Below are 27,839 nucleotides of genomic sequence, written 5' to 3'. Positions count from 1 at the left end.
TGGCCTTTCTTATTCTCAACATGGCCACATTTTCCTCCCACACACAACCGGAGGAGGCGAAAAACTTTCCTATGAGCTGCCAAAGACTATCCTGCTTTCTGTAGTTTTACTTTAGATTCATGGCCAATTTTACTGAATGAGACATACATATAGTTCTCTTTAGATCTGAGTTCCTTTTATATGCTCACAGGTTTTTGTGCCCGACTTGAGTGTTGGTCCTTGAGTTTTATTCACCTCCTTTATGTCCTTCTCCACAGTCATTTCTTTACTTCAGAGTTGAGGAACAACAATGTATATTTTCAGCAAGGCTCGAAAGAAAATTACATATTTGCATTTACTTAAAGGGGCCCTAATTTGCTCTTCTCATGGTTCATATCAGTATTTTGTGTCTCTACTGTGACATGTATCAAAAAGCTCTTTATTTTTCTCATACTGCCTGTGCTGCAGCACCTCTTTTCACCCTCCGTCTGAAACCAGAGCCCAGTCTGCTCTGATTGGTTAGCTGGACGGCTCTGTTGTGATTCTGAGATGTCCCGCCTCTTAGCCTATCACGTACAATGTGTTGGAGCGCTAGCCAATAGAAGTGTTACATAGTGATGTCACAGGGGGGAGTGTGTGGGAGAGAAACTCCCTCTGGAGGAGACTTTGGGATTTTAGCCTTTGCAGACCATTCACATGCACACAAACCTATCGATCACTACAGAAGAGGGAAAGCCCCAAAAAGCACAAAATGGCCTCCTTTAAAGATTTTTAAGAGAGTTGTGTTTTTGTTTGAGCCGTCATTTGTGATTTTGGGTCCCATGTTTCAACCTATTTTTGTAATGATGAGCTGTGAGTATGAGGCTTTTTATTATTTAAGCCTCTAACGTTTGAAGGCACTTCAAAGAAAAAATGTTTTGGGTTTGGGGTGAAACAACAGCCCAGTGCATTTTGGGTAAATGTGTTAATTTCTCTGCAGTGATTGCCTGATTAGAGTCAGAGGTTAGATGTGTCAAAATGCTGTATAATAGGGAACTTAATAAAAGTTTGATTAAAGTGGTTTATTATGTCACTTAAATAAAGGAAAGGACTCACCGGACTCAGATTAAAATATAACTGTCCAAACTGAAGGTACAAACTTTCCTTTTCTATTACAGGCCATTCTTTAAATATACACACCTGGGGTTGTGGTTTGAAGGTGGTGTAATGAAAGATGCTAATGAGTTGCATTATGGGTAATCTGGATCCAGCGTTTTTTAGTCTTCACCTATACTAGATACTAGAGGTCATCGTAACCTCTGCTGATGATTTGATTTAGACCAAGTGCATTAATAAATTGCTACACTAACCTTTAGTGTGTGTGTGTGTGTGTGTGTGTGTGTGTGTGTGTGTGTGTGTGTGTGTGTGTGTGTGTGTGTGTGTGTGTGTGTGTGTGTGTGTGATGTGTGTGTGTGTGTGTGTGTGTGTGTGTGTGTGTGTGTGGTGTGTGTGTGTGTGTGTGTGTGTGTGTGTGTGTGGTGTGTGTGTGTGTGTGTGTGTGTGTGTGTGTGTGTGTGTGTGTGTGTGTGTGTGTGTGTGTGTGTGTGTGTGTGTGTGTGTGTGTGTGTGTGTGTGTGTGTGTGTGACAAGTGTGTGTGTGTGTGTGTGAGACAAGTGTGTGTGTGACAAGTGTGTGTGTGACAAGTGTGTGTGTGACAAGTGTGTGTGAGAGCATCTAACAAGTGAAAATGTGTGTGTGTGTAAGGTAATTAGGTTGGATTCTTGGATGGAAGAAAGCGTCGCTCAGTGTTTTCCCTTCTGAACCCAATCAGACAGATTTACCCACACACTCCGCCTTGTGTCGGCCCGCTGACAATAAAACATCCAGCGTGGAACGTCTCATCTGTCTCACCACGGCAAGAGAGAGGCTGTCATCTGCAAAGAGACACACAGAGACACAAAGAGATACACAGAGACACAAAGAGACACAAAGAGACACACAGAGACACACAGAGACACACAGAAACACAGAGACACACAGCGAGCAGACTTGTGTGTATATTTAATATTTTTTTCAACTTGCACTATTAAAAGTCCACATTTAGATATAATTCAGAATAAACTAGTATCAGTGCAGCATGTTTTTCATTCATCTTTACTGAGAATCCTCTATAGAGTGGTTCAGAAATGACATGTAGGCTGATCCGGAAGTTAGCATCGCAAAAGCTCCTTCGAAAAAAAGCCTCCGTTTGACTCCCTTGTTTACTGCCGTATCATAGGGACATCACTATGTGACACACAGGCTTCTATTGGCTAGCGCTCCAACACATTATACGTGATAGACTAAGGGGCGGGACATCTCTAAGTGGTTGACCGATCACAACAGAGCTGGCCAGCTAACCAATCAGAGCAGACTGGGCTCTGGTTTCAGACAGAGGGTGAAAAGAGGTGCTGCAGCACAGGCAGTATGAGAACAATAAAGACCATGTAACCTGAACATGAGCATAATAGGGCCCCTTTAAAGGCGATGTACTTTAGATAGCACTATGGGAAGCACCTGTGGAGAAGCAGTCTAAGATTAATGGAGCGTTTTAAGCTGAACCCCTCCACAGAAAGATTTAAAACCTGTCTGTTTCCATGGCTCTCTATAGTACGGATGACTCATTATACCTTTGTGCTGTTTCCAGAGGAGTCTTGATGTCAGTGAGAGATTACTCAGTTCTTATTGATCCCTGAATGATTTGTTTTGTGCTGTGACTCATACATTCACAGACCTTTTATCATAGATGACGTATATCTGAAGCTCTGTTTGTTCTGGAGTCTAGACTTTTACTCCTTTTAATGTTGCAAAAAGAAGCTTTACTGAAAAAGTGTATTACACTTACCTACTTACTGCTGCTTTCTTTTGAATTATCAAGCCTACATAGTCGGTTCAAAAACGTATGCAATACTTAAAGTGGACCTATCATGCTATATTTGAATAATATAGTGTAGGACCATACCTATATAAGGCATATTTATACTTTTTTTTTTTTCAAAATACCAAACAGATCATGCATTTTAGCCATGCCTCATTTTGCTCAATTTGACATTTTTTAGATCTGTTTTAGCAAGGGCAGATTCAGTGAGAACAGCACCATCTACAGGCCTGGCATATGTACTACAGCGTCTCCAGCGCTTTCGAACGGCAATGGCCGTGGCTGTCTCCTCCTGATTGGTGGAGTTGGCCCAATAGCCGTAGCGCCACTGTCCTGACGTCAGGACAGTGTTCAAATCTGGATCAGTTTTTATCAGATCCGTTGCAGCCCCTTTTTTAGAGATTTGGGTATGGAGGAAAATAGAGAGGGTTGTGTTTTCTGACACTTGGTGAGTTCCCTGGAACACCGGGGACACATATTCATGTATAAAAGACGTACAAAAGTGCATTTTGCATGATCGGTCCCCTTTAAGTCATTATGCACTACAAAGTTAACATTTGAGAATTGTTCGCCCATCAATGACAACAAGAATAAATACGATCTGGATTGTTGGATTCATAATAAAGCATTACATCTCAAAATGTACCAGCTCCTAATATTGTTTTACCAGCCAATTGGAAATGGAGCAAAGCATCAATATTCTATGTAAAATTATTACATTTGCGGGGATTTACGAGGCGGAGCATGGCGGCAAACTCAAACTATATACTGCTGTTAATAAACTTTTCAAACGTGAGTTGTCTTGAAAGAGACGTTGAAATAGTAGCTGCTGCCTTTCTAAAAGGTTGTTCAGATGGGCATTTAAGGTTATTCCTGCTCATTTATTTAACTAAATAAGTCATCGTCTTGTTTTTAGTTAGAGCACAGACTCTTAACAACCCTTCCTCTTAATCTTAATCATATTTTCAGTTTCTTTCCCTTCCAGGCATAAAAGGCTTATTCATCTCTGTTCCAAAACAGATCATTCAGAGTACATCCATTACAAATATTTAAAAACACAAATCCTCTGAATAATTTGCCAAACTTAGTGACTGTATTATCTAGTGTGCATTGGGATTAAGGATGGGTTATGATGTATCTCCTTGAAGTACACAGTTACATAACGCAGTCTGCTGCTTCTACACTTTTTATGTTTCTGCTGTGAGTGTGTTTTGTAGGTCTATTCATCAGCTTCCTGTTGTGAAACGGTCATGTAAGGTAATAAGTCTGCGCTAACCTGAGGGAGGGAAGGAAAATAGATCTTGAACACACATAGATTTTATTCAGCATCTACAAAGGTGTGTGTGTGTGTGTGTGTGTGTGTGTGTGTGTGTGTGTGTGTGTGTGTGTGTGTGTGTGTGTGTGTGTGTGTGTGTGTGTGTGTGTGTGTGTGTGTGTGTGTGTGTGTGTGTCGTGTGTGTGTGTTGTGTGTGTGTGGTGTGTGTGTGGTGTGTGGTGTGTGTGTGTGTGTGTGTGTGTTCAGGTCATTAAGCAGCAACAGTGTCAGATGAGGACTGTCTGGTTTCAATGCAAGAACACACACACACACACACACACAGGATTTGTCCTTGGCCTCAAGGACCTCCAGAAACATTCTCTATCCAGATTGTTCCTCGTCGCACTTCAGAAAACCTCATCCACCCTCTCCTCCTTTTTTTCTATATTCTCAGTTACTTCACCTGATTATGATAATAACATGTCGCCCCACAAGACTTGACCCATCTTAGTTTTTGGACCAGTGCCCAGCGATTGTATACAGCACCCCGGGGGCAGTGTGGGGGTGCAGTGCCTTGCTCAGTGGCATGTCAAAAGTACTTGCGAATATTTTGAATAATAATATAATTGAACCGATGACCTAACAGTTCCCAGGCCAAGTTGCTCTCACGCTTATTCTTGCTCTCTTAACAAAACGCTGTCAAATTAAGCCAAATATAGGCAAGATATATTCACACGTAGTCACACTTCCTACAGGTAGTGATTTTAGCCATAGCTGCCACCTGCCCTTCAAGATAAATTGTGACACACAATACAGTTGAGTATAAACTCCTCAAATTGCTATAATGGATTTATAACGGTGTATTGACCCATGTTGTTTGTGTGTTTGTTTTCAGGCCCCAGGGAGCTTCCTTGTTGTCCAAACCGGCCGTTGAGCTGCTGTCCAGCACCTCCGTCAGCGAGGCGTCCACCGCCATCACCTCCTCCACCGTGGACACCACCTCCAAGGTCAGTGTGTGTGTCTGTGTCTCTGTGTGTGTGTCTGTGTGTGTGTGTGTGTGTGATGTGTTACGCTGAGGTTGTATCTCAATTGAGTCCTAGCATGGAGACAACCGTGTTCAGTATGTTTGACACTGTTTGGAAAAGGTGCATCTAAACCGAGAGGCTCATGTCTGTGGTTCAATAAAGAATGAAGGCATTTTGATATGTACTGTAAAATCAGTGCATATAAACTGTCATTTTTCTGCCAAATCAATTTGTAATTTAGTTTAAATTTGATTGACTACAAGTGTAAAGCAGTGTTGCTCCCTAGTTTCCCTTTCGTATTTGTGGTTTTATTCCGTCCAGTCCAATTGAAGATCAAATGAATGAAATAAAATCTACTACGGTCTTCATTTATTATAAAATGTCTCCTGCAGCTGCGCCTTTCAATCATTGCCACATGACCACAGCTTCACCCAGCCCTGAGAATATTAAAATCAGTCGTCAAAGGACACATAAACCTTCCTCTTTTTCTTTAAAGGTATTTTTTTCTTGCCTGCTTTTTATAAAAAAAACTCTAAAACACCTGTTGCCTTCGATACAGACATAAACAGTTTCTATAAGAACAAATACACAGTTCAAACGTGACACACAGTCTAGACGCCTGCAGGCAGCAGACTAATTGTTTTGATCATTGACTCGAGGCTACTGTAATAATAAGCCAACATGATAAACACAACATCCTTTCTCATGAGCCAGAGGGCAGTCTGACTCCGGACAGTCTCTCCCTCCTGAAGCTGACGGGTGCAATTTGGCCAGTGGGTTTCTTAAACTGAAGCATGCCTCGGCCTTTAGGCTAGGCTAACCAAAATAAGCTTAAATGATTATGTCCAACTGTCTTTTCCTACTGTCACACGTTATATCTGCCATGTTCAGATGAGATCTACAGCTAATGAATAAACTAGCCGTCATGTTGGTTTTATTTGTGGCCTGTTACTGACCTTGTTAGCGGCAGCTTTCAGCCGACTTATGCCAGCTGTGGATGGTGAATGGTTGTGATGAATGAGGGTTAGGGGGTCTTCTGTAGTTGACCAAAATCCATAAAAAGTCTGCAGGTGGCTTAATTGGAGAGAGAGGTTGAGGTGGAAGGTTGGAGCTCGATTAAAGAAGCGTTCAGGGCCGAGCAGGTAGATAAGATGTAATTAAATAGGACCTGTTGGGGTCCTTTTCAGGTTCATATTGTATGTAGTGTCTCTGGGACATGTCTCCATACTTTAATGTTCAATAAGCTCTTTACTTTTCTCATACTGCCTGTGCTGCAGCACCTCTTTTCCCCCTCTGTCTGAAACCAGAGCCCAGTCTGTTGTGATTGATCAACCGCTTAGAGATGTCCCGCCCCTTAGCCTATCACGTACAATGTGTTGGAGTGCTAGCCAATAGAAGTGCCGGTGTTACATAGTGATGTCAGAAGGGCAGTTGTACCATAAAGAAGCTGCTTTTTTAAACACTAACACATTTTATTATTGTATAAACTTTTACACTCCAGCTCATTTAGTATTCTTTTCGTGAAATATTTGCAACATACGTCTAATTACAAACAATATCTGGCACATGCACATCTACTGTGCACATATAATAAGCCTTACATGTTCAGCCATCTTTAGCCATGGTGCGGCCTTATGGTCTGTCTGATTGTTATTCTCAGTCGGTCAACCCCTTTAAGTCTGGACTAAAATATCTCAGAGTATTTCATGGTTTCTATGACATTTGATAAGGGCTTTTCACATTTCATATTCTAAGCCCAGGGCTATCCTTAGCCTGGGGCTACGTGCTGTGTGAAGCCTAATACAGACATTAGGTTTCCCCTCTGGATCCTCATGACTTTAGTGGTCCTCTTCCTGTAGCGCCACTATCAGGTTCACATTTTTGGCTTTTTTGGAACATTTCACAAAGCTATAAGTTGGCTTGCCATGAAATTAATGAATTGATTTGTTGATTCATTTCTCTGTCATGAATCATAATGACTTCGCTGATCTATTGTCCCGTTAAGATATATCGTCATATCTTCAAAATATCTCTGTCTGTTCGTCTAATACTTTGATTAATGACCAAATACCTGCAAAGTACTCGGCTGTACTTAGTGTTTAGTGCAGGTAAGCAACTATAAGTTTGCAGAACACGTAAACATTATGTCTGATAAACATCAACATGGTAGTATTGCCATTGTAGTCATGGCTGCGGACTCTTGTTGTATACTATATTTTTGATAAATAAATGTAGCTTGACGTGTCAGTTTCACAGTTCATTAGGAAAAAGAGAACATCCTTTATCTCTGTTCCCCTCTTATGTTATTTCTCTGGCCTTGCACTGTTTCTCTATTGATTTTCAGAGCACATTTACATTTCCGCTCTTCATGCTGAATACTAAAGTGCTGTTCATGTCAGATTTACTTTATATCACATCTTCTTCTAAGATTAACACCACACACATACCAATACCAACTGATTGCTTTGTCACAAGATGTGTGAAGACTAACAGAACAAAACTGACTTTTGTGTCTGCTTGTCCTTCAAGCTGTCATTGGCTCAGGCAATTTGTTGTCGTCTCCAAAATTATGGAATTTGTTGGAGCGATTTTGAATAAGCGATGCTGATGAATACCAAGTGAAGCTTCCACATGCACCTCTCATGGATGTTTTAATGTGGTTTTCTGTCTAGTTTGTTTCTCTTTCTTAGATCTCTCTGTCTCCCTGTCACTTTTCTTTCCTTCAGTCTATATCTAACAGCTCCCTTTCACTCGTTCACATGCACATACTCGGCTCCACAGTGGCTTGAAATCTCATCCCGCCCATCAACAGGTGCGGCCGGGCTGAGATTGAACATGTGTCATCGGGTGCGGCACGGAGATGACAGGGCATCTATCACGGCACCTCGTCGCCATTTCCACGCCATGTATTTTCCCCGGCCTTCACCCCCACCCCCCCGCCCCCCCCCCCCCCCAGGTGCTCTGGCTCATCGCCCCTGACATCCAACAGCAGTGCAGAAGTCTTACTCTGACAAGAAAAATACTTGACAAAAGGATCTGTTCTCAGAGGAAAGATCAGTCATTTTCCCGTCCCCCTTAAAAGAAACAAATCCACAGTTTGAATAAGTCGCATACTTTTCCGCCTCTGACAAAACATCAGAGGCAGCGCAGAGACAGATATCATCTCGTTTCTCCCCCGAGTTATGTGTCACAACTCTCCTTTGAGCACTTGTGTTGCTGGGTGCATATTTACTGATGCTGTGTTCATGATGTCTGCACAACTTCTTTGGGATTTATTAAAGTCAGAGTCATTTACTGTAGGAGCCCTAGGGAATTTTATTTTGCACAACACAATATGTAAAAACCATACACAACCATAGATTACAGAACATAATATCGCCTACAAACATGAACATCTAAAGACATCATTTGTAAGCATGGTTTGGGAAATGAAGGTGGGCTTTCTCCCTCCTAGAAATGTCATTCAGTTCGACAAAAAAAGGCCTTATTTGAAGCCATTTACTTCTTCTTCTGGGTTTGGTTTGGTGAACACACGAGCTTTAGTTTCACACAGTTAAACACGGTGACAAGTGGAAAGCCGGTGCAGAACAGCAGGAGACTTCTTGTTCAGAGCAGCTCACATTTCTAAATCCATTGCTTGAGGGATATTACTCTGTGTTCCTGACCCCAACCTTTAAATACGTTGTGTTAGCCTCATCAGCGGCTCGGCTCGAGGGCTGGAAATGTCAGGAAACTGGTCGCTCCCCCACTTTGGATCAGACTGAAAGTTTTCAACGGCTATTGGGTCATTTGGCATTAAGATAAATGTATTTTTCCTTTAGCCTCCGATCAGTTCACTGACTATATCCAGAGTATTCTCTATACAAATATTTCAGTTGTACTTTATCTTCTAAATGTACCAGTTCTGCAAATCATTTAATTAGCAATAATCAGATCGATTTGGACATATTTGGGATGAGGTGTCCAGTGTAAATACATTAACTTGATTTTTTAAGTGAGAGGAAGTCCCGTCTTTAATTACCTCAGCCTCGTAGGTAATCGTTGTCTGGCTGGGGATTTGAACCGGCAGCTTGGAGGTCTCAGACTGGTCTCTGCAGGCTTTTAGGTTGTCAGATCTTGTTTCATTAACGTAACAAATAGCTGCTCTGCACCCCGAGTCTCTCACTTACAAGACAGAGTGCTACAGCAGGGACCACAGCCTTTTCCACAAAATTACCTTCAGCCTAAAAATAGACCACTGCATCACACACACACACGCACACGCACGCACGTGCACACACGCACACGCACACAGAGGCTGAGACAAACACAGTAAACATGCATTGATATAGTGTATATGTACACATAAGGGACTACAATGTAACAGTATGGGAGCCTCTCTGCGTCTTTTCATCATGCTTGGCCAACCCTCTAATTAGTGAGTGGGTTTTCTGTCTCCCAGCTGTGGATGACTCCCAGTGCTGCTGCCAGTCCATACACACACTCTGCAGCCGTCACACCACATCTCAAATTATAAAGTGTGTGTGTGTGTGTGTGTGTGTGTGTGTGTGTGTGTGTGTGTGTGTGTGTGTGTGGTGTGTGTGTGTGTGTGTGTGTGTGTGTGTGTGTGTGTGTGTGTGTGTGTGTGTGTGTGTGTGTGTGTGTGTGTGTGTGTGTGTGTGTGTGGTGTGTGTGGTGTGTGTGTGTGTGTGTGTGTGTGTGTGTGTGTGTATGTGTGTGTGTGTGTGTGTGTGTGTGTGTGTGTGTGTGTGTGTGTGTGTGTGTGTGTGTGTGTGTTGCCAGGGGGAGAAGTCTTTCTTCTGAGGTTTCAGGAGAGAGGATGGTGTAATGACATTTCATGAATATGTGCACGGCTTTATAAGTGTGTTTCCTGGCTGTACACACAAACACAATAATAATGCACAGGAATGTCATGGTTTTCTGAGTGGCAATATAAATATATTTTAATGTGCATACAGAAAGATGATTTGATGTCGGTGCCTCACATGTTGTACAGTTATTTAAGTGGCAGAATTATAGCTCAATGTGCTGGAACAGTAAACGCTTCATACTGTTTAAACCCCTCAGCTGGGCAGGTTATTTCACATATTTATCTCTCACTATTATTCATGCTGATTGGGAAGACAAATGTTCTGCTGAGCCTTCTGTTATTGCTGTGTGTTTCCAAGTCCATAAGCATGAGTTAAATCCTTATTTTTCTTTTATATGGCATCATTATTTCAGTTTATAAAATTGAAATGTGCTTTACACACCCACAAGTTTTACACAGACTTGGAAAACTGGGGCCTAATCTGCATTTTTGCTGGGAGCCAACCAAGTACTCTAATCCAGCCCGGCTCTCACCCAATGTTTGCTCAGCACAAGATAGGTGTTAAGTTTTTATTTTTTTTTAAACGGTATATACCAAATACGCAAAACCCCTTAAAAGTAATTGGAACAATAGTTCAGCTCATTATGGGACTATGTTACAATTACTTTTAAGCGGTGGATCAATATCTTGACAACTACAGTATGTGTTGGGGAGACACTTTTTAAACTTATGTTAGTAATAAACTCTACCATAGAATGTTAAGTGGTATTCACTCAGCCTTATTATGCTGTTTGGAGTTTCCCCTGTCCTGTATTTTATCATGTAGGTTTGTGTGCATGTAAATGGTTGTCAAAGGCTAAAATCCCCAAGTCTGGTTTTAGACAGGGTGAAAAGAGAATAATTAAGAGCTTTTTGAGCATGTAAACATGTCACAGTAGAGGCAGAAAATACAAATATGAACATACAAATGCTAATAAAATGTCCTTTTTATGTACTTTATATATTTCTTCTAGAACTAGTCCTGACATTGGATAACAACCTTGAATATACAGATTTAAAACACCATAAGCTTTAATTTTGCAGTGACAAATATCTCCTTTAGATGAGCTGAATCTAAAGGACACAACATTTACTCGCTATTTTTGAGGACAAATTATTTCCCCCTTTTCCATCTCAACTCTTGACTTTATTTATCCAGAAAAAGTTGCCTCTCCAATGCCGAGCTTTCAACGAACACACTAAGACCTTCATAGCTGGTTGCTGCTCGGTACTCTGAAATCATTTTGAGTTATCGCCTCACTCTTTTTGATTGTAGTCGTTCAGGTAAACTGCCCAGACTCTCAGGCAGGTGTCTGGCTGTCTGGCACTCAAACCATTGAACTGTGAGTCACAAGTCCACCTCTTCTAACCTCCTACCTGATGACCAGACTTTGTCAATGTCTGGCAAACGTCAAGGCAACCATTTCTGGCGGTGGAAAATTGGCTGTACTCAAATAATGGCTATAATTATGTAGCAACTGGGGCAGAAAAAGGGTAGGAGAGAGAAAAGATAATGATAGTGTGCGTGTGTGTGTGAGGGTCCATTCAGTGAGGGGTTAGTCCGACTGAATGAGGCACAGATGAGGCTCAGACGGACTGTTCCCAAATGAAAGTTACTGCAGCGCTAATTATCCACACATCCTCTGAAATTAATCTTAAATGTTCAATATTTCTATATTGTTAACCTTTACCTACCTGAACCTCCCCAGGTGTATTTCATTTATTTGCAAAATAAACAAACAAATATCTTACTTTAGTCTTACGTTTTGGTCCCAGTATTATTTAATGATAGTTCTGCTACTGAGAATAAATGTTCTTGTTAAATGTTTAATCAACCAAGCTCTGAAAAAACGAATGGTAACGAGCCACACAACTATGCCACTTAGCAATTAGATGTGTTCAATGTAATGTTTGGTTAGCTGAATAATTAACACGCTGGCAGGATACAAACACAGAGCTGATTGATTAGAAGCTAAATTATTATTATATGAAATTGTGCGATGATAGCAGCCATGGCTGAGGACTTTTTTTCTTCTTTTCTCACATCTTATGAAAGCCTCTCTACCTGTTGTTGTGTTTCAGGGCTCCCGATCAGGTGGCAGGGTGCACAGCTTTGGGAAGAGAGAGCAGGCCATCAAAAGAAATCCCAACGTCCCCGTGGTGGTCCGAGGATGGCTCTACAAACAGGTCAGCACGCACGCACGCGCACACACACACACACACACACACACACGCACACGCACACGCACACGCACACACACACAGACTGAAACATTCTTGCATACACACAAACAGACAACATTTGTACAGGTAGATTGGTGTTTTTGTGATATTGCACAACCGTTTTTATATCAACAAATAAATAAATAAATTGATTATAACATTTTATAATTGCAAAAGACAGAGGAAAGATCCCTGTCTCATCTCTTCCGAAAGCCCTGGGTAACATCTTTAAATGTTGTTTTTTGTCCAAGACCTTTAGTTTACAGTGACATAAAACAGATACATTTTCACATTTGAAGGAACCAGTGAACAATGACTCAAATGGTTAATTGGTCAACCAAATAGTTGCAGTTTATGAGTTCATTTGGTGTTGAGTTGTCTGTGTCTCTTTAAAACACTATGTGGATGAGTTCCAGCTCCTTAAATCTTCCTCCAGTGGCCTACTTTAATATGTTCTTGATTTATGTATGTTGCGTTGGCAGTACAGAGCACCTGCTGTTGATCACAGACAGGCTATTACTGCACACTCTATGAGTATTTGGAGTTACTTAAAATATCTGTCGTTGGCAACGTCCCACTGGAAAACACTTGGCTTCAGTACAAGACAAACAGTGAGTGATGTCACTGTGAAGACATTATACTTTAATGACCGCACACACGCACACGCACATGTACACGCACACACAGTCTGTTCTTGAAGTGCAATTATACTTTAATTAAAAAACACTTTTACATGCTGTCAGGAACACACACATCCACATAAATATATACATGTATTTGCATGTACAAATATTGGCCCTCAGGTAGCAACTTTTATCTTAAAGGGGGTTTTTCCTTGCCTGTAGTGTGTTATATACAGTAGTTTTTAATGCATGTAAATGGTCTGCAAAGGCTAAAATCCCAGTTTTCCCTCCAGAGGGGGTTCACAGGCAGTGTGAGACAAATAAAGAGCTTTTTGAACATTACAGCATGGAGACATGTCCCAGTAGAGACACTAAATACTAATATGGACCTCAACATGAGCCTCTTTAATTATCACTTTGAGACATGTGGCTGGTTGTTTATTTTTAGATAGTTAACGCCCCCTAAACTCGTAGTAAGCGCAGTACTAATGTTACAGGAGAATAAAAAACACTCTGGAAGTTATACAGAAACTAAAGTTTGGTTTATATAAGACCCACTTTTTATTGCACTAAATAGGATCAATAAACTATTAGTATTCTTTAGCCCACCAATGTTATAATCCAATCATTTTTATTACATTAAAACATATAATAATTAAAATTAAAATATATGGTATTGATGCAGTTTTGTACATTATTCAAATTGAAGACTTTTATATATATTTATTTTCTTGCGTTGGATGAACAATTTGTGGACTGCGAAACCATAATGTGTTTTTCTCATCTTGGTTAGAGTGCTCTTATCCAGAACTACATTTTGTCCTCAGCTAATATTAGATCAAAAAATAACAAAACTTAAGTGAATCCCATAAATCAATGGGTACTAACAAAATAAGAACAAATCATGTGTACGGACAAAAAAAAGAAGCACATTTTGTCTTGTATCTCTTCTTGCATAAAGCCTGTTATCACAAACACACACACACACAGATACACATGATCGACACACAGACAGACACACAGACACACAGACAGACACACAGACAGACAGACACACAGACAGACACACAGACAGACACACAGACAGACACACAGACAGACACACAGACAGACAGACACACAGACAGACACACAGACAGACACACAGACAGACACACACAGACACACAGACAGACACACACACAGACAGACACACACACAGACACACACACACACAGACACACAGACAGACACACAGACAGACACACAGACAGACACACAGACACACAGACACACAGACAGACAGACAGACAGACACACAGACAGACAGACACACAGACACACAGACACACAGACACACAGACAGACAGACAGACAGACAGACAGACACACAGACACACAGACACACAGACACACAGACAGACACACAGACACACAGACACACAGACACACAGACCCAGACAGACACACAGACACACAGACACACAGACAGACACACAGACAGATAGACAGACACACACACACACACACACACACAGACAGACAGACAGACAGACAGACAGACAGACAGACACACAGACAGACACACAGACACACACAGACACACACACACACACACACACAGACACACACAGACACACACAGACACACACAGACACACACACACAGACACACACAGACACACACACACAGGGTTACAAAGAAGAAGCATGTGTTTGTGTAGATGTCCTCCCTTCTGGATCTGCCCTCCTCTTCAAACAGAAGCATTTTCAGCCGGGCGAGGCAACATAAAAGACAAAGCAGGCAGTAAAGTAGCCGTGTCAGACCCAGCGAGCCGCACAACGAGGACAAATGATCCCTCTCTTTACCTCGCTCATATCCACCTCACTTTTCCTTTCATTACTCCTTATGTGTCCTCTGTCCCTCACTACTCTTCTCCGTCTCTAACTCTCCCTTCTCATTAAACCCCTCTCTGTATTTAAGATGTCTTGTCTACTCTTTCTTGTTATCTCGCCCACTTTATCTCATTATTCATTCATTAATAACTCACACTCTTTATTCCTTTTCTCTGTCTGCAGGACAGCTCTGGGATGCGTCTCTGGAAGAGGAAGTGGTTCGTCTTGGCTGATTTCTGTCTGTTCTATTACAAAGGTAAATATTTTTAAGGAGGTTTTTCTGTGTAATGTCGCTTGGATCTTGGAGAAAATGGTTGAAGTATCAGTTTGTTCCAACACCCTGCCTCCTTGTGTTTTTTTACACTCTTCAAAGATCATACACTGAAATGTAACACTCAGGTTTTTATTGGCTAGCGCTCCAACACATTGTACGTGATAGGATAAGGGGCGGGACATCTCTAAGCGGTTGACCAATCACAACAGAACCGGCCAGCTAACCAATCAGAGCAGACTGGGCTCTGGTTTTAGACAGAGGGTGAAAAGAGGTGCTGCAGCACAGGCAGTATGAGAAAAATAAAGAGCTTTTTGAACATTAAAGCATGGAGACATGTCACAGGAGAGACACTAAATACTAATATCAAAAATAAGTCCTCTTTAAATGAACGCCGATCAGTCTGAATAAAACCACGGTGTTATTGTATTCTGCCGGTGTCTCACTGTGTCTTAGAAAAATATCTTCTTTTAAAAGGTTATTTTATCTAACATTTGCTATTAAAAAAATAAGACAGATATATTTATATATGTTCTCATCTTTCTTGGCTTAAATTGAAAAATGTGAAATTACAGACCAGTGAAAAAATAAGAGTCTTTGAAGAATAAGATATACAGTATATGTCTGTATTGGAAATCTGACAGCTTTCAACAAAAAAGCGTTTGGACAAAGTTCAAACGTTAGAATTGCATTTTGATGGCACTGGATTTGAAGTGAACTGCTGCTGACAAAAGCGCCAGAGATTGAATCTGTGCCGGCTTTAATCTGATCTCTCAGTGTGCTGCAGCTCAAACACATGCAGAGAAACGGACACACTCTCCATCACACACTCCATCAACAGCAGTCTTTATCTGTTGCTCCACGCCTTTCTTTTCCCTCTAAAATCTCTTAACAGAACCAGGAGACGCTCCTCCTTATCCATGCCTCAAAGGGTCAAATCAATCCTGTGTCGTTCCCTTCTCTCTCAGTTCAAAGGTTTCTGCTCTCTACATGAACGCTTCTTCTTACACAAACAGCCAACGCTCCTGTCAGGGCTGTAGAGGTCATGTCCTTGATTGATTTGTTAGGGAAATGTGGGGTTTGTAGTAGCTTGTGGTCACATTTTAAAACCGAGAAATACTTTTTTTAATGACAAATAAATATGGACAAAGATAAATATTAAGAATAATTCCATTCAGGATGCGTGGCAGAAAAACATTTAACTTGCTGTATACAATTAAAACTTCAATTGATGGGATCGATGGACAGCAAATGAGTTGGCAACCATTTCAATGTTATAGTTTTACATATTATTCAAGTTATAAAGGCACAAATTATTGGATTTAAGCCTCTCAAATGTAAAGAAATAATTCTCTTCCCAAGTTTTTACGACAGTTTTATCTGGATTTAGGACTGTAAAACAAGAATTTGGATACAGAAATGGGTAGTTTCATTATTTTAAAGACAAAACACTACATTTAATGTGCAGATTACATTACATTAAATGTCACTTGTTTGCCGCTTTTATCCAAAGTGACTTACATACTCAATACTGTGGACAATCCCCACAGGAGCAATTTGGGGTGAAGTTGCCCAGGGACACAACGACATGCTGACTGCAGTGGGGTTTGAACCTGTGACCCCATGATCCGAACACCTACGGACAACCCACTGCACCACACGCCTCCCTAGATTAATCACTAATAATGAAAGTTTCTGTTGAAGCTCTGAACAAAATATGTCATTGGTCAACACTTTTTAAGTAGGGCTGTCTGTCTTGGGGGACTTTGTATATCATTTGTAAAACCCTATTTTACAGCACAGTATACAGAAACCTCTTCACTCTCAACTTCTATAAGAAAACAACTTGAACAGGGGACAAAAAGTGATGCATTCATGTGCTGTTTGTTATCTAACTTCACTTGTCACAGCAGTGGTCTGCTGAATGTGTGTGTGTGTGTGTGTTTGTGTGCGTGTGTGTGCACGCGAGACAGACTGGGCAGAGCAGATAAAAAGACCTCACCCTCTCAACCACCATTTAGGGAATGTCTCCTCCAAAGGTCCTTGAATTATTTTTAAACAATTGCCCCTTTAATCCACAGAGCCGCCTTATCACCTCTCAGCCAAACACACACACACACACACACACACACACACACACACACACACACACACACACACACACACACACACACACACACACACGCACATATTTTCATACTCTTACTACATTTTTTTTACGACCTGCTAAGCATTGTGTACACACACATCGCATTCTAGCGTCCTGTCAAGATGTTCAGAAAACAAATAAAAGCAGATATTTATTCATATACGTGTGAAATAATTACCATATGACATTTTCTGGTGGCAGTCGTGTGTGTGTGTGTGTGTGTGTGTGTGTGTTTGTAAGGTCCTTTTTGAGTTTAAGACCATTAAAGTAAGGATGTTTTGGAAGGTCAGGACATTTTTAGCAGTCTTTTCTTGAGGGAAAGGTTAAGGTGAAAGGTTGAGGACTGCATTATATCAATGAGGGTCCTTACAAATATAGAAGGACAAGTGTTTGTGTGTGTATATGTGTGTTGACAATGATCTCAGCATGTGAATCGGATGGAGCAGAGGAATGGCGGCCGGCTGCCAGTTGGAGCAGACCTGCTTTAACACTTGTGGTCATTCACTGTTTTGGCACAACACGGCAGTTTGAATGACGGCATGCGAGTGTGTTTATGAGAGTGTTATGATACTGGTGGCAGGCAGCGATGAAATTAGTGGGTGATGACTGATATTTAATCTCTTGCTCTTTCCTTTCCTCCATATCTCACCTTCCTCACCCTGAATATCTTCTCCCTCTTTCTCCCTCTTTCTCCCCCGTTACTCCCTCCCTCCCTCTCTCCACCCCTCTCTCTCTCTCTCCAGACAGCAGAGAGGAGTCGGTGCTCGGCAGTATTCCTCTGCCCAGCTATGTCATTTCCCCCGTGGGAGCTGAGGACCACATCAGCCGCAAGTATGCCTTCAAGGTACGCCAATCTTTTTCCTACAGAGTTGTTCGCGGTGACTAACATCTTTAAATCTCTTTCTCTGGTGTTGTTGTTTTTCGTTTGCAGTGTGTGTAGCCACCTATGTTTCCGCTTGTGGGTGTAAAACAAATACAGTCAAGGAACGATTCCCTATGTAGAAGAAATGCAACGAAGATTGATTTTCATTAGGTCAGGAGAACTTATTCGATCAACGAACCCTGTCATCTTAAAATGAAAGCTAGAATATGAATAACATTAGAACTGTTTCTTTTAAACTCACAATAAGACAGTTGCTGTGAAAGCTTATTTCAACCACAACATGTGTATCCAAAGTGATCGAAACACTAACAGGATTCTTCTACACGTGGAAACAATGCAAAGCATGCGAGGCTAGCTGCACACTTCAAAGTCACATTGTACTGTTTACATTGTGGAACATGAAGCATCAATTAAGTCCAACTTCAAAAGACTTTGGAAACATTTTAAATACTACGTTTTTGTTCCCACCCTTGGCACATATTCTAAAACGGTATCACTAGTGCTATTTAAAGCACTTTTGATGTGGACAATTATTAGTAATAATAGATGTTACCTTCCAATTGAAAACCTGCTGCCTCTTTACAACGTAATGCTACCATAGCACCTGTTGATTCACTGTGTGTCTACCAGCTGGTTTATTGGCACGCAACTATTCCCTTTTTTTGAACAAATATTTCATTGTGTGCCATTGATCACATGTTTTTGAAGCCTATTAGAAAAGTGTCTCACAGCTATGACTGCATGCAATTGAGGTTGTAAGCAGTAAACAAGCATGTACAATTGCTATAAAATAGATTTTATACCATTGCTTTTACAGCCCTGCCTAAAATTAGGAAAACCTCTCTAATGATTTTTGAATGCTCGTTAAAGGAATAGATAAATCTCTTCCAACATAACGCTGCCTACCAGCCGCCCCTCAGCTTTGAGCAGCACTCGGCACCTGTTGTGTTGAAGTCTATTACCGCCAAATGTCTGTCAGTGGCTTTATTGAGACGGAAAGCTCGTCTGGAATGAAGCTTCTCCGTGGCCCGAGGCTCAAGTCTGTTTGAGTCCTTCCCGACATGTGGGAAGTTAAGAGGCGTAATGCACAACACCTACTGAGTGTTTACTCCATCACAAACAGGCTTCCCCTTTACTCACGGATTACATGTGTATGTAAATATGCACATGGTTGTATAGGTCCAACAGACAAAGTCATTTGTCATCAGTGAGTTAGCATTGACTTTAAATATGGTATATTAAATGAAGGGCATGTTTGCCTTGTTGTTAAAAAAAAAAGCCCTTTGTCTAAAAGGTCAGGTTTTACAGCAGCAGCGGCCATGTTTTATGAGCTGTCTTTGAACAACACACAGATCCACAACCCTCTGCTTAAAGGTCTTTGGATAAGTATGTTGACCCAGTGTTTGAGTATTACAATACGTAAACATCGTACTCAATATACTCACTGTAGAGAGGACAAGGTAGGTGTCTTTCAATGGACTTAGAGACAGAAATCAAACAGGCACTTACAGACATAATCAGATATTAACCCAAACCATTACCCTGTGGGTGAAGGTAAGATCAGACCTGCTAGAAATCCCTTTTTATCATCATGGGAAGAATAACTTAAGGTGGCAAATTGTAGAGCTGTGGCAACATTCAGAGACTTCAAGAGTTAATATGTTTGCCAAGCTGGAGTTAGTACAAGATCAGGCCGGAAATAGGGCGCAAATTCAGCCATAAACAAGGCAACGAGCTCTCTGAAGCCGCGCGACATCAACGGTGTTCACTGCTCTGGAAGGGAAGGCCTTGGCTCGATGCGTTTTAAGCAGGGCGAAGGCTTCATAAACGGGGGCAGGTTCACCATTATCCAGGAGGAAGTGAGGAACTTAAAGGAATCAGGGCGATCCAGTTAAACCAAGCACGCTGTTATTGGACTTATTGGGAGCTCCTCAAAAAACAAAGTAACATGATAAGAGTTTTAGAGTTTATGACCTTTCTGCATCTCATTCCTACATCGCTCAGTCTGTTACACTCTTCCCTCACCAACATGCTTTGGGGAAGCAATGGGGAAAAAAAGCTCCAAAACCAGAATGGTATAGATGGCACCATGACACTGTCTTGCAGGTCTAAGCTGATATTAGATTAGATTGGCCATAGAGTCAGATAAAGCCTCTCCCTGCTGAAAAATGGCAAGGTCTTAGGAGAAGAAGCTGCAGTCTCCAGATGTCTTCGATCTCTCTCTACATCCAGTAGTTTTGTTGTTGACCCAAAGACAAGGAGATTATCCTGGTGGATCTCACAGTGCCATAAGAGGATTCGTACCCTCATTTGTACCATATTAAAGTTGTGTACTGAATCCGGATATCTACTCTTGACTTAAGGCTGAAGTAAAACCAATAGTAGGCAACCAACTGGTGTATGCTACAATCCCAGTGGGCAGTAGGAAGAATAGTATAACCTGGATTGTAGACTTTGTATACTTCCTGGCAATGATATAAGTCAACATTTGTTCACAGTTTCTCCACGATTGGAAGAAGGAAATTATGATTTTCACAGTTCATTAAATGTCATTAAATGGTGAAATTGCTTGTCATTCACATGAGCAACTTTGAAAAAAAGAAGCTTTGTCACAAAGGTAACAAATTAGTTCTCAATTAGCATCATTACATGTTCTACAATATGAGGTTTTGAGACATCTTAAGCCTTAAGGCAGTGACAGGGAATGAAGAGGAAGAATTAACGCATTTCAACATTTCCCATTAACAGAACTCAAATGATAAAAATAGCAAAAATGAACAATATTCATGGCCTGGAAACTGCAAATGATGGCTGTTGCAGATTGGAATGTATCTCAATGTTATTCTTTCCTTACTGTTATAAGAGCAGCGTAAATGTTTTAGTTTTTAGTCCACTGGTTTGACTTCTCACAGTGCAGCAGTGATGTAGAAGTTTACTCCAGCGTATGGTCAGTACAAAGGGAAATTACACCTTTTGACAACAGCAAACTAACTATAGGTAATGCTGGGTGCTTTTAGCGGTAACAACAGGCATACAACTACCAATCAGAGAGGGCAATTTAAGACAGTTTTCACCCCGTGTTGATTCAATTCTTAATGTCTCAAATAAACTGAAATGAAGCTGAACCAAAGCCAACATTTCCACCACAGGAAAGTAACCCATTCTACTTGAGTGATAACATCATAAACGCCACCAACTCATCAAACAAACTCCTCAAATGAATGCTGCTAAACCAGGTCTGTAACCCACATCAGCAGGACCCCAAACAGTGATGGTATTTGATGACGGTGTTTTGGTGTGTGAACGCTGCACACATCGACTACCAAATTGACCTTTAAGCTTCAACGACCTCCCGTCCTCCTCCTCCCCTTATTCACTGAGTCCTCTTCTTGTTCCCATTGGTTGGCTGCTCCGACTGGGACGTCCCTCTCTCCTTGTGAGTGTGTCGCGTCGCCCAGTGACAGCCATCCCATAAATAGGTATTCTCCCCTCTCTCTCGTGCCCTCCCTCGTTAATATCCCTGTTGTTGGTGTGGCTTTTTTGGGTCCAAACGTGACAGAATATACAGCGGCTGTGTATATTCCTCTGTTGGTTTTTTGATGCATGTTTTTTGAGAGCAACATGTCCTTTTGGCTGGTTGTGTTTTCTTTTAGTGTTTTGTCTTAATCCCCCCCAGTGTCTTCTTCCCGTCATTCTCTCACCACCCCATCATCGCAATATGAATCTTTTGGCTTATCTTGTGTGGGGCTTATCGTTCATCTTTGTGCTCTCACTGCCTCCTCCATCACATCCACCGTACCAGCATGCAGTTTTCTGACAGTGTGGGGAAAAACGTTGAAGTCACCTTACCTCACTCTACTCTCCCAGTAATGAATAGTGGAACAATAATGTACTGCAGTAGATCTTCAACTGACATTGACTTTTCCGAAATCACTGCAGCTTAAGGGAACTTTGAAGTCGATAAACCTGTTATACTTTTCCCTAACAGGATTCAAACTCTGAATGTTTTTCATGATTTAAAACCCAGACACCCACATGCAGTTGCTGCCTCCATTTGGATGTTTTTCTCTTTCCATTTCTACACTTTAGAGTAGGTTACCTTATCAGGAGCTTTGTGGCGCTCTGGCTGCTGAGGCTTATCTGTATGAGCACAATGACTCTTTAAATAGCGCCCCGACAAAGAGTGTATGTGAGTGTTTGTCTGGGGCTGTCCGCGAGCAAAGAGCCAACACTTTTGTAAGCCCTTCTAAGAGCAATGAGGGAGTGATATTTTTCAGTTTATAGAAAAAGGCAGCACAGAAAGGGAAGTGATTAAGGGCTGAAGAATAAAGGGAGAATAAAGAGAGGAAGCGATAGGTGGAGAGGAAGGAAGTCATGACAGCTGGTTGCGGTGAAATAGAGGGCAGAGCGAGAGGGGAGTTTTCATTTCATATTTTCACACAAAGCATCGTTGAACAATATTCGGCAACACTAATAATGTGGAACACCCTTAATACTCCCACACACACACAAAGAGAACGCGGCTTGGCTGAGTATGAATTCAGTGTGTGGGAGTATCGGTCATGCACTCAGAGCTGAATGACCCACTCAGCATTCCTGCTAAACAGAGGTCTCTGTGTTATTTTAAACCGCTGCTGTTGTGTGTAGGATCAGGTTACTATTGTATGTGTCTGTATGTATGGATGTAACTAAAATAGGGACAAATCAATGCTGGGGACAGAGGATTGAATCGACAGGGCTTTTAACCCTTAGATGCAGTGGGTCTTTTTGGACCCGGTGAGGTGGTTTTCTTGAAGTATATTTGTAATTACATTTTTTTATAATTTCATATTCCAGCTATTCCTCAAAAAACATGTTTTGGATATCATGCCATTCTAATTTTAAATTTACATTTTAAGAAATTGTAGTTTTTGTATTACTACCCCCAAGCTTCCATAAGTGGGTCTTTTTGGACCCGGTGAGGTGGTTTTCTTGAAGTATCTTTGTAATTAAAAAAAATGTATCATTTCATATTCCAGCTATTCCTCAAAAAACATGTTTTGGATATCATGCCATTCACATTTTTAATTTACATTTTAAGAAATTGTAGTTTTTGTATTAGTACCCCAAGCTTCCATAAGTGGGTCAAAACTGACCCGCATGCATTTTCTATGGGATCCTATGGGAAAACGTTTTTTTTCAAAAATGTAAAAGGAATTTCTAAAATTATAAATAGTGAAAAATTAAATATAAAATATTTCTAGTGTGAACCAAAATATAATACTAAATATTATACAAGTGATTTTTCTTAACCAAAATGACAAAAATTGCATAAAAACACATATTATTCTAATACGGGTCCTTTTAGACCCACTTATGGAAGAGTGTAGGGTCCAGGCACTCGTGCATCTAAGGGTTAAATGTGTGTTTGGTCTGGCGGAGGTCGTGTGGGTGTGAATTGAGTGCAATATTTTGTCGATTTTGGTATGGCTGCAGGATTTGGAAATAGTAACCGATATCCGATTACTTTAACTGACATTGCAACTCCGATATGATTTGCAATAGTAGAGGGGATGATCCTTTTTGGAACATTATTCACATTATCATTGAAAAATTAGCTAATGGTGTGATTCTTTTAGCAAACAAGGATTTTGTATTCAGTCTGTAGAATACCGTTTGTAGGCAGCTCCACAAAACGTAATGAAGATATTTTCACGTATTATTTTCTTTACCAAATATTATGTTTACTGTGATTTGGATAATGATCTAATCCATTTTGATGATCACAGAAACATTTTTGAGATCTGCACAAAGGTGTTTTTTTCTTTTTAGTTCTTAGGCTTTTTTTCAAAATTCTGACTTTCTTCAGAACCCCGTCTTCTTTTCAAGATGTTGACTCATGTCAGAATTCTAACTTTTTTTCATAACATTGACTATTTTTTCAGAATATTGACTATTTTTCATAACTTTTACTTTTTTTCACAACTTTTACTTTTTTTCAGAATATTGACTATTTTTCAGAATTCTGTCATTTTTTCAGAATAATAACTTTTTTTCTGAATAAAATATTATCACGTGGCCCTATTTCTCTTCCGTAGACATGAGTTGAAAATATAATAAAATTAAAATAACCCCACATTTTTTTTACATATCAACAGTAGAAAGATAAATATTTATAGAGTATCTATAGAATTCACAATGCAAAAATACGGTATAAGTTAGAATACAGTGTAACACTAAAATATAAACATAGGACTCTATATAAAACATACTACATTATATAAGTGTCTAACGGAGTGTGTGACATGCCTCTCTGCACATGCCTCAACATCTGACAGTCCCAGCAGTCTCTGTCTCTCATCATGAAGCCGTCCCATCGCAGATTTAAGATCTCTGTCAGTGTTGATGTGAGCGAGCAGGTCTGTTGTGACAGCTGCTTCCTGGGGATGCTGTCATTCCTTTCATCAAGATGTTTGGGGTGTTTTTGGAGACCTCTACCATTGGCTTTTAAGATGAGTGTTTGCTAACAAGTTTCCCTGCCTGTTTCCTGTCATGTTAGAACATCCTCACTCCCTGACAGTGACAGGCGGACTGTGATTGGTCCACAGCTGGTGTTTTCCTCTGGGCCGTGTTGTGGTCAAAGAGTCTGGAGAATTTCATTTTAACCAAACAACAATCCTGCTGTTTTTAACTGGTTTGAAAGCTTTCAGGGGTAAAGGGTCACTCATTAAAATACTGATCAAGTGCTTAGACAGCAGAGACACGTACTGTATGACAACAGATGGAGAGCACACGTTTGTTGGCAGTGTAACAGTATTTGAAGTTTAGTTTGAATATTATGTAAGGTATAGGATTAAGCCGTTTTCCTAGCTGATGCTCCTTCCCTATGGTCCCCCACCCCTTCTATTGTTTGTTAACCAACTTTGAGACAATATACAATAAGTTTACAACTATTTGTGTATATAACAACTTGACTCTACAATAACAACATGCGAGGGGGACTAAAAGTTCTAAAAATGATTAGGTATATGTGAAATATACATCTTGTAAAGCTTACAGTAGTTTTAACAGCATTGTTGTTTGTACATAAGATTTAGAGTCCCCCCCCCCCCCCCTTCCTGCCACCTTAATGTTTCTGTAGTGACGTAATAACGCATCACTTCTGGTGCCACACCGTGGGAAAGTCACCACAGACACTCAATACCACAACACTGCATTGTGTGAACTCATTTGGCAAGGGCTTGCACTAATTCATATTTGAAGATCCCACATTCCAGCTTTAATTAAGTTATATAACATTTGACTGTTTGATTATTGCTTTCACAGCAGTCACAATGCACTGTTTGTTCTGACAGTGTGATCAGCTGCTCTAGTGTTTGGTTGGCTGCAAGCGAGCATAGCCCTGGATTGTGATTGGAAACAACAGAGCACGTTCATCATGATCCAAGTTTCTGCTCAGTCAGCACATTTAATGTTCAATTAATTTGCTCGTCAGGGAAAATAATGTTAACAATCTTTGTGGAATTGCAGTAATTTAAAGAGGAACTATAAGGCTTTTGGCGGTGTCCCTTTCCTGAAGTGTGTTATATAGGTTTTCATGTTTTGAACGCCTCCATTTGATTCCTTTCTTACTTCAGTAACATAATGACATCACTATGTTACACTCTAGCTTCTATTGGCTAGTCCTCCAACACATTGTACGTGATAGGCTAATCTGTGAGCAGCTAACCAATCAGTGCAGACTGGGCTCTGGTTTCAGACAGAGGGTGAAAAGAGGTGCTGCAGCACAGGAAGTATGGCGATTTAAAGAGCTTTCTGAACGTTAAAGCATTCAAACATGTCACAGTAGAGACACAAAATACATATGAACCTCAACATTAGCATAATGTGTCCTCTTTAATGGCATTACATGTCAAATGTTGACATCAATCAACTCATTAGCATAACCTTAAACAATAAAGACCTCTGTTAGGAAATGTCTAATGTCAGTTTAGGTTATTAAGTGCATGCATACAAACTCCTTGCCACAACCCATCCACATAAGTATGGAGCAAGTACACAAGTTGATAGGACTATAGGATGTTGCAATCAAATCTAAGATCTTTAAGTGTGCACTAGGTTTAGCCTCAAGTACATATTCAAACATAGTGAGTAAGGAAATGAGAGTTGAAGTCATTTGATTAGTGCACAGCCACTGAAATGAGCTTGTTTCAGCAGCCAGACGGCGGTGCTATCAGAGGGCAGGCGACTTATCAAGCTGCTGGAGGCGATGCAGTTATGTTTGTTTGTGTACATGTCAGCGTTTGTGTGCTGGGGTTTATAGAAACCGAGATAGAACAGCAGGGAATGACAGTCTTTGTTTACATAATTCATTAACTTGTTCAGTGTGTACATTGAACTGTAGTGTTTTGTTGTCATCACGATGCAGACATGAAGCTGAATTACATCTCCTTTTATCACAATGTAAAGCAAATAGAGAAATCACAGTGGAGTTACTGCTGTAATGTAGATCCCATCCTTACACTCTTATCATGCTGCATTCATTATTCAGGGAATGAATTAGGGCAGGGAAGATTTGCGTTTAATTACTTTTCATTTGCATGCATCTGTTGTTGAGTGGGTTCCCTAATTTGTCTTCAGATCCAAAAGAAAGGAAGGAAGGAAAGGGGAAAGTAGGACATTAAAGATCTGTGCTCAGCGGAGTGCAACTCACTTTAAAAGGGTCTCTAATAACCCCACTTTCACAGCAAGGACATCTTCATCAAGGGTAGAAAACACTTAGACACTAATAATTAAACAGCTGTTGGAGATGTAATGTTCCTTGAAGACATTTCTGTTGTCTGATGGTTGGTTTCTTATCCCTCAGGATAGCGGGGCAATTATCATATCAGTGACATCATTTTCAGATATTTTTAACACAGCTAAAAAAAACAGTTCAGTCGCAAGAAGATTTTCTGTCTGTATGAATGATCAAACAGTGAAGGAATCGGTGTGAGCTTCTCAAGGACTTCAGGAGAAATCCATAGTAGGAGAAGCTCAGATACCGGCATCCCTACTGATGCAGTCTCAGTAGATTCAAATGCAGCTAGAAGCATGTTGATTTTCGAGAACCTCTCATTTTCCTCCAGCTGTAAAACTAGTATTACTGCTCTCTCCACCTACACAAACTTTAATGCTTCTTATTTGTTCTCTGGGATGCAGAGAAAGGCACTGAGGCCCCTAAGACACATAAGGCGCTTTCACACCGCAGTACTTTTCCCACAAAGGTTCATCAGAACTTAGTTCATGAGAACTCTTTAGTTCTGAACTAAAGAGCAGATCGCGTTCACACCGGAATAAGTTCCCTGAGGGTTAGGGTTAGGCAAATGAAGCCGCTGACGTCACTTCTTCTTCTTCTGCTTTGGGTTTACTGGCAGGCCGCAAACAACTTCCCGGCGTATACTGCCACCCGGAGTCCCCGGCCGGAAGTCCCCGGAGTTGAAGCCTTCCGAGTAAATCGCCAGAACGCCGACACCTCCTCATCTCCACCGCTCCCATGTTTTATTTTGTGTTGCCATAAGTTAGTCTCTCTGCGTTTGTGCGCTGGGCTAATGCTAATGCTAATAATGCTAATGCGAGGATAATAAAATGGCGGCTTCACAAAACTTTTTGGGAGTTTTACGGGGCGTGGTTTGCAATCCGCCCAGCCAATCAGACATAGGAACCTTTTTCTCCCACGAAAGTCCCTGCTCTCTAGCAGGGACGGAAAAGGGGGTAAAAAAGGTTCTCATGAACTAATTTTAGTTCCGGATTTTTTTGGTGTGAACGCGACATTTCGGAACTATATCGGAAC

General features: G+C 40.9%; 1 protein-coding gene across 4 annotated transcripts in view; it reads left to right on the top strand.

Annotated features, from left to right (window-relative positions):
• plekha7a (pleckstrin homology domain containing, family A member 7a) overlaps window positions 1–27,839 on the top strand; it is a 150,781-nt gene that overhangs the window by 91,612 nt on the left and 31,330 nt on the right. For all 4 annotated transcript variants that reach the window (XM_034149151.1, XM_034149149.1, XM_034149152.1 and 1 more), the window contains 4 exons: window positions 5,027–5,138; window positions 12,088–12,192; window positions 14,909–14,981; window positions 17,889–17,989. In XM_034149151.1, the coding sequence (XP_034005042.1) occupies window positions 5,027–5,138; window positions 12,088–12,192; window positions 14,909–14,981; window positions 17,889–17,989 (391 nt within the window). The remainder of the gene's footprint in view (window positions 1–5,026; window positions 5,139–12,087; window positions 12,193–14,908; window positions 14,982–17,888; window positions 17,990–27,839) is intronic.

Source organism: Trematomus bernacchii, unplaced genomic scaffold, assembly GCF_902827165.1.
Source record: "Trematomus bernacchii unplaced genomic scaffold, fTreBer1.1, whole genome shotgun sequence".
NCBI lineage: Eukaryota > Metazoa > Chordata > Actinopteri > Perciformes > Nototheniidae > Trematomus > Trematomus bernacchii.
This window is presented reverse-complemented; position numbering and strand designations above follow the sequence as displayed.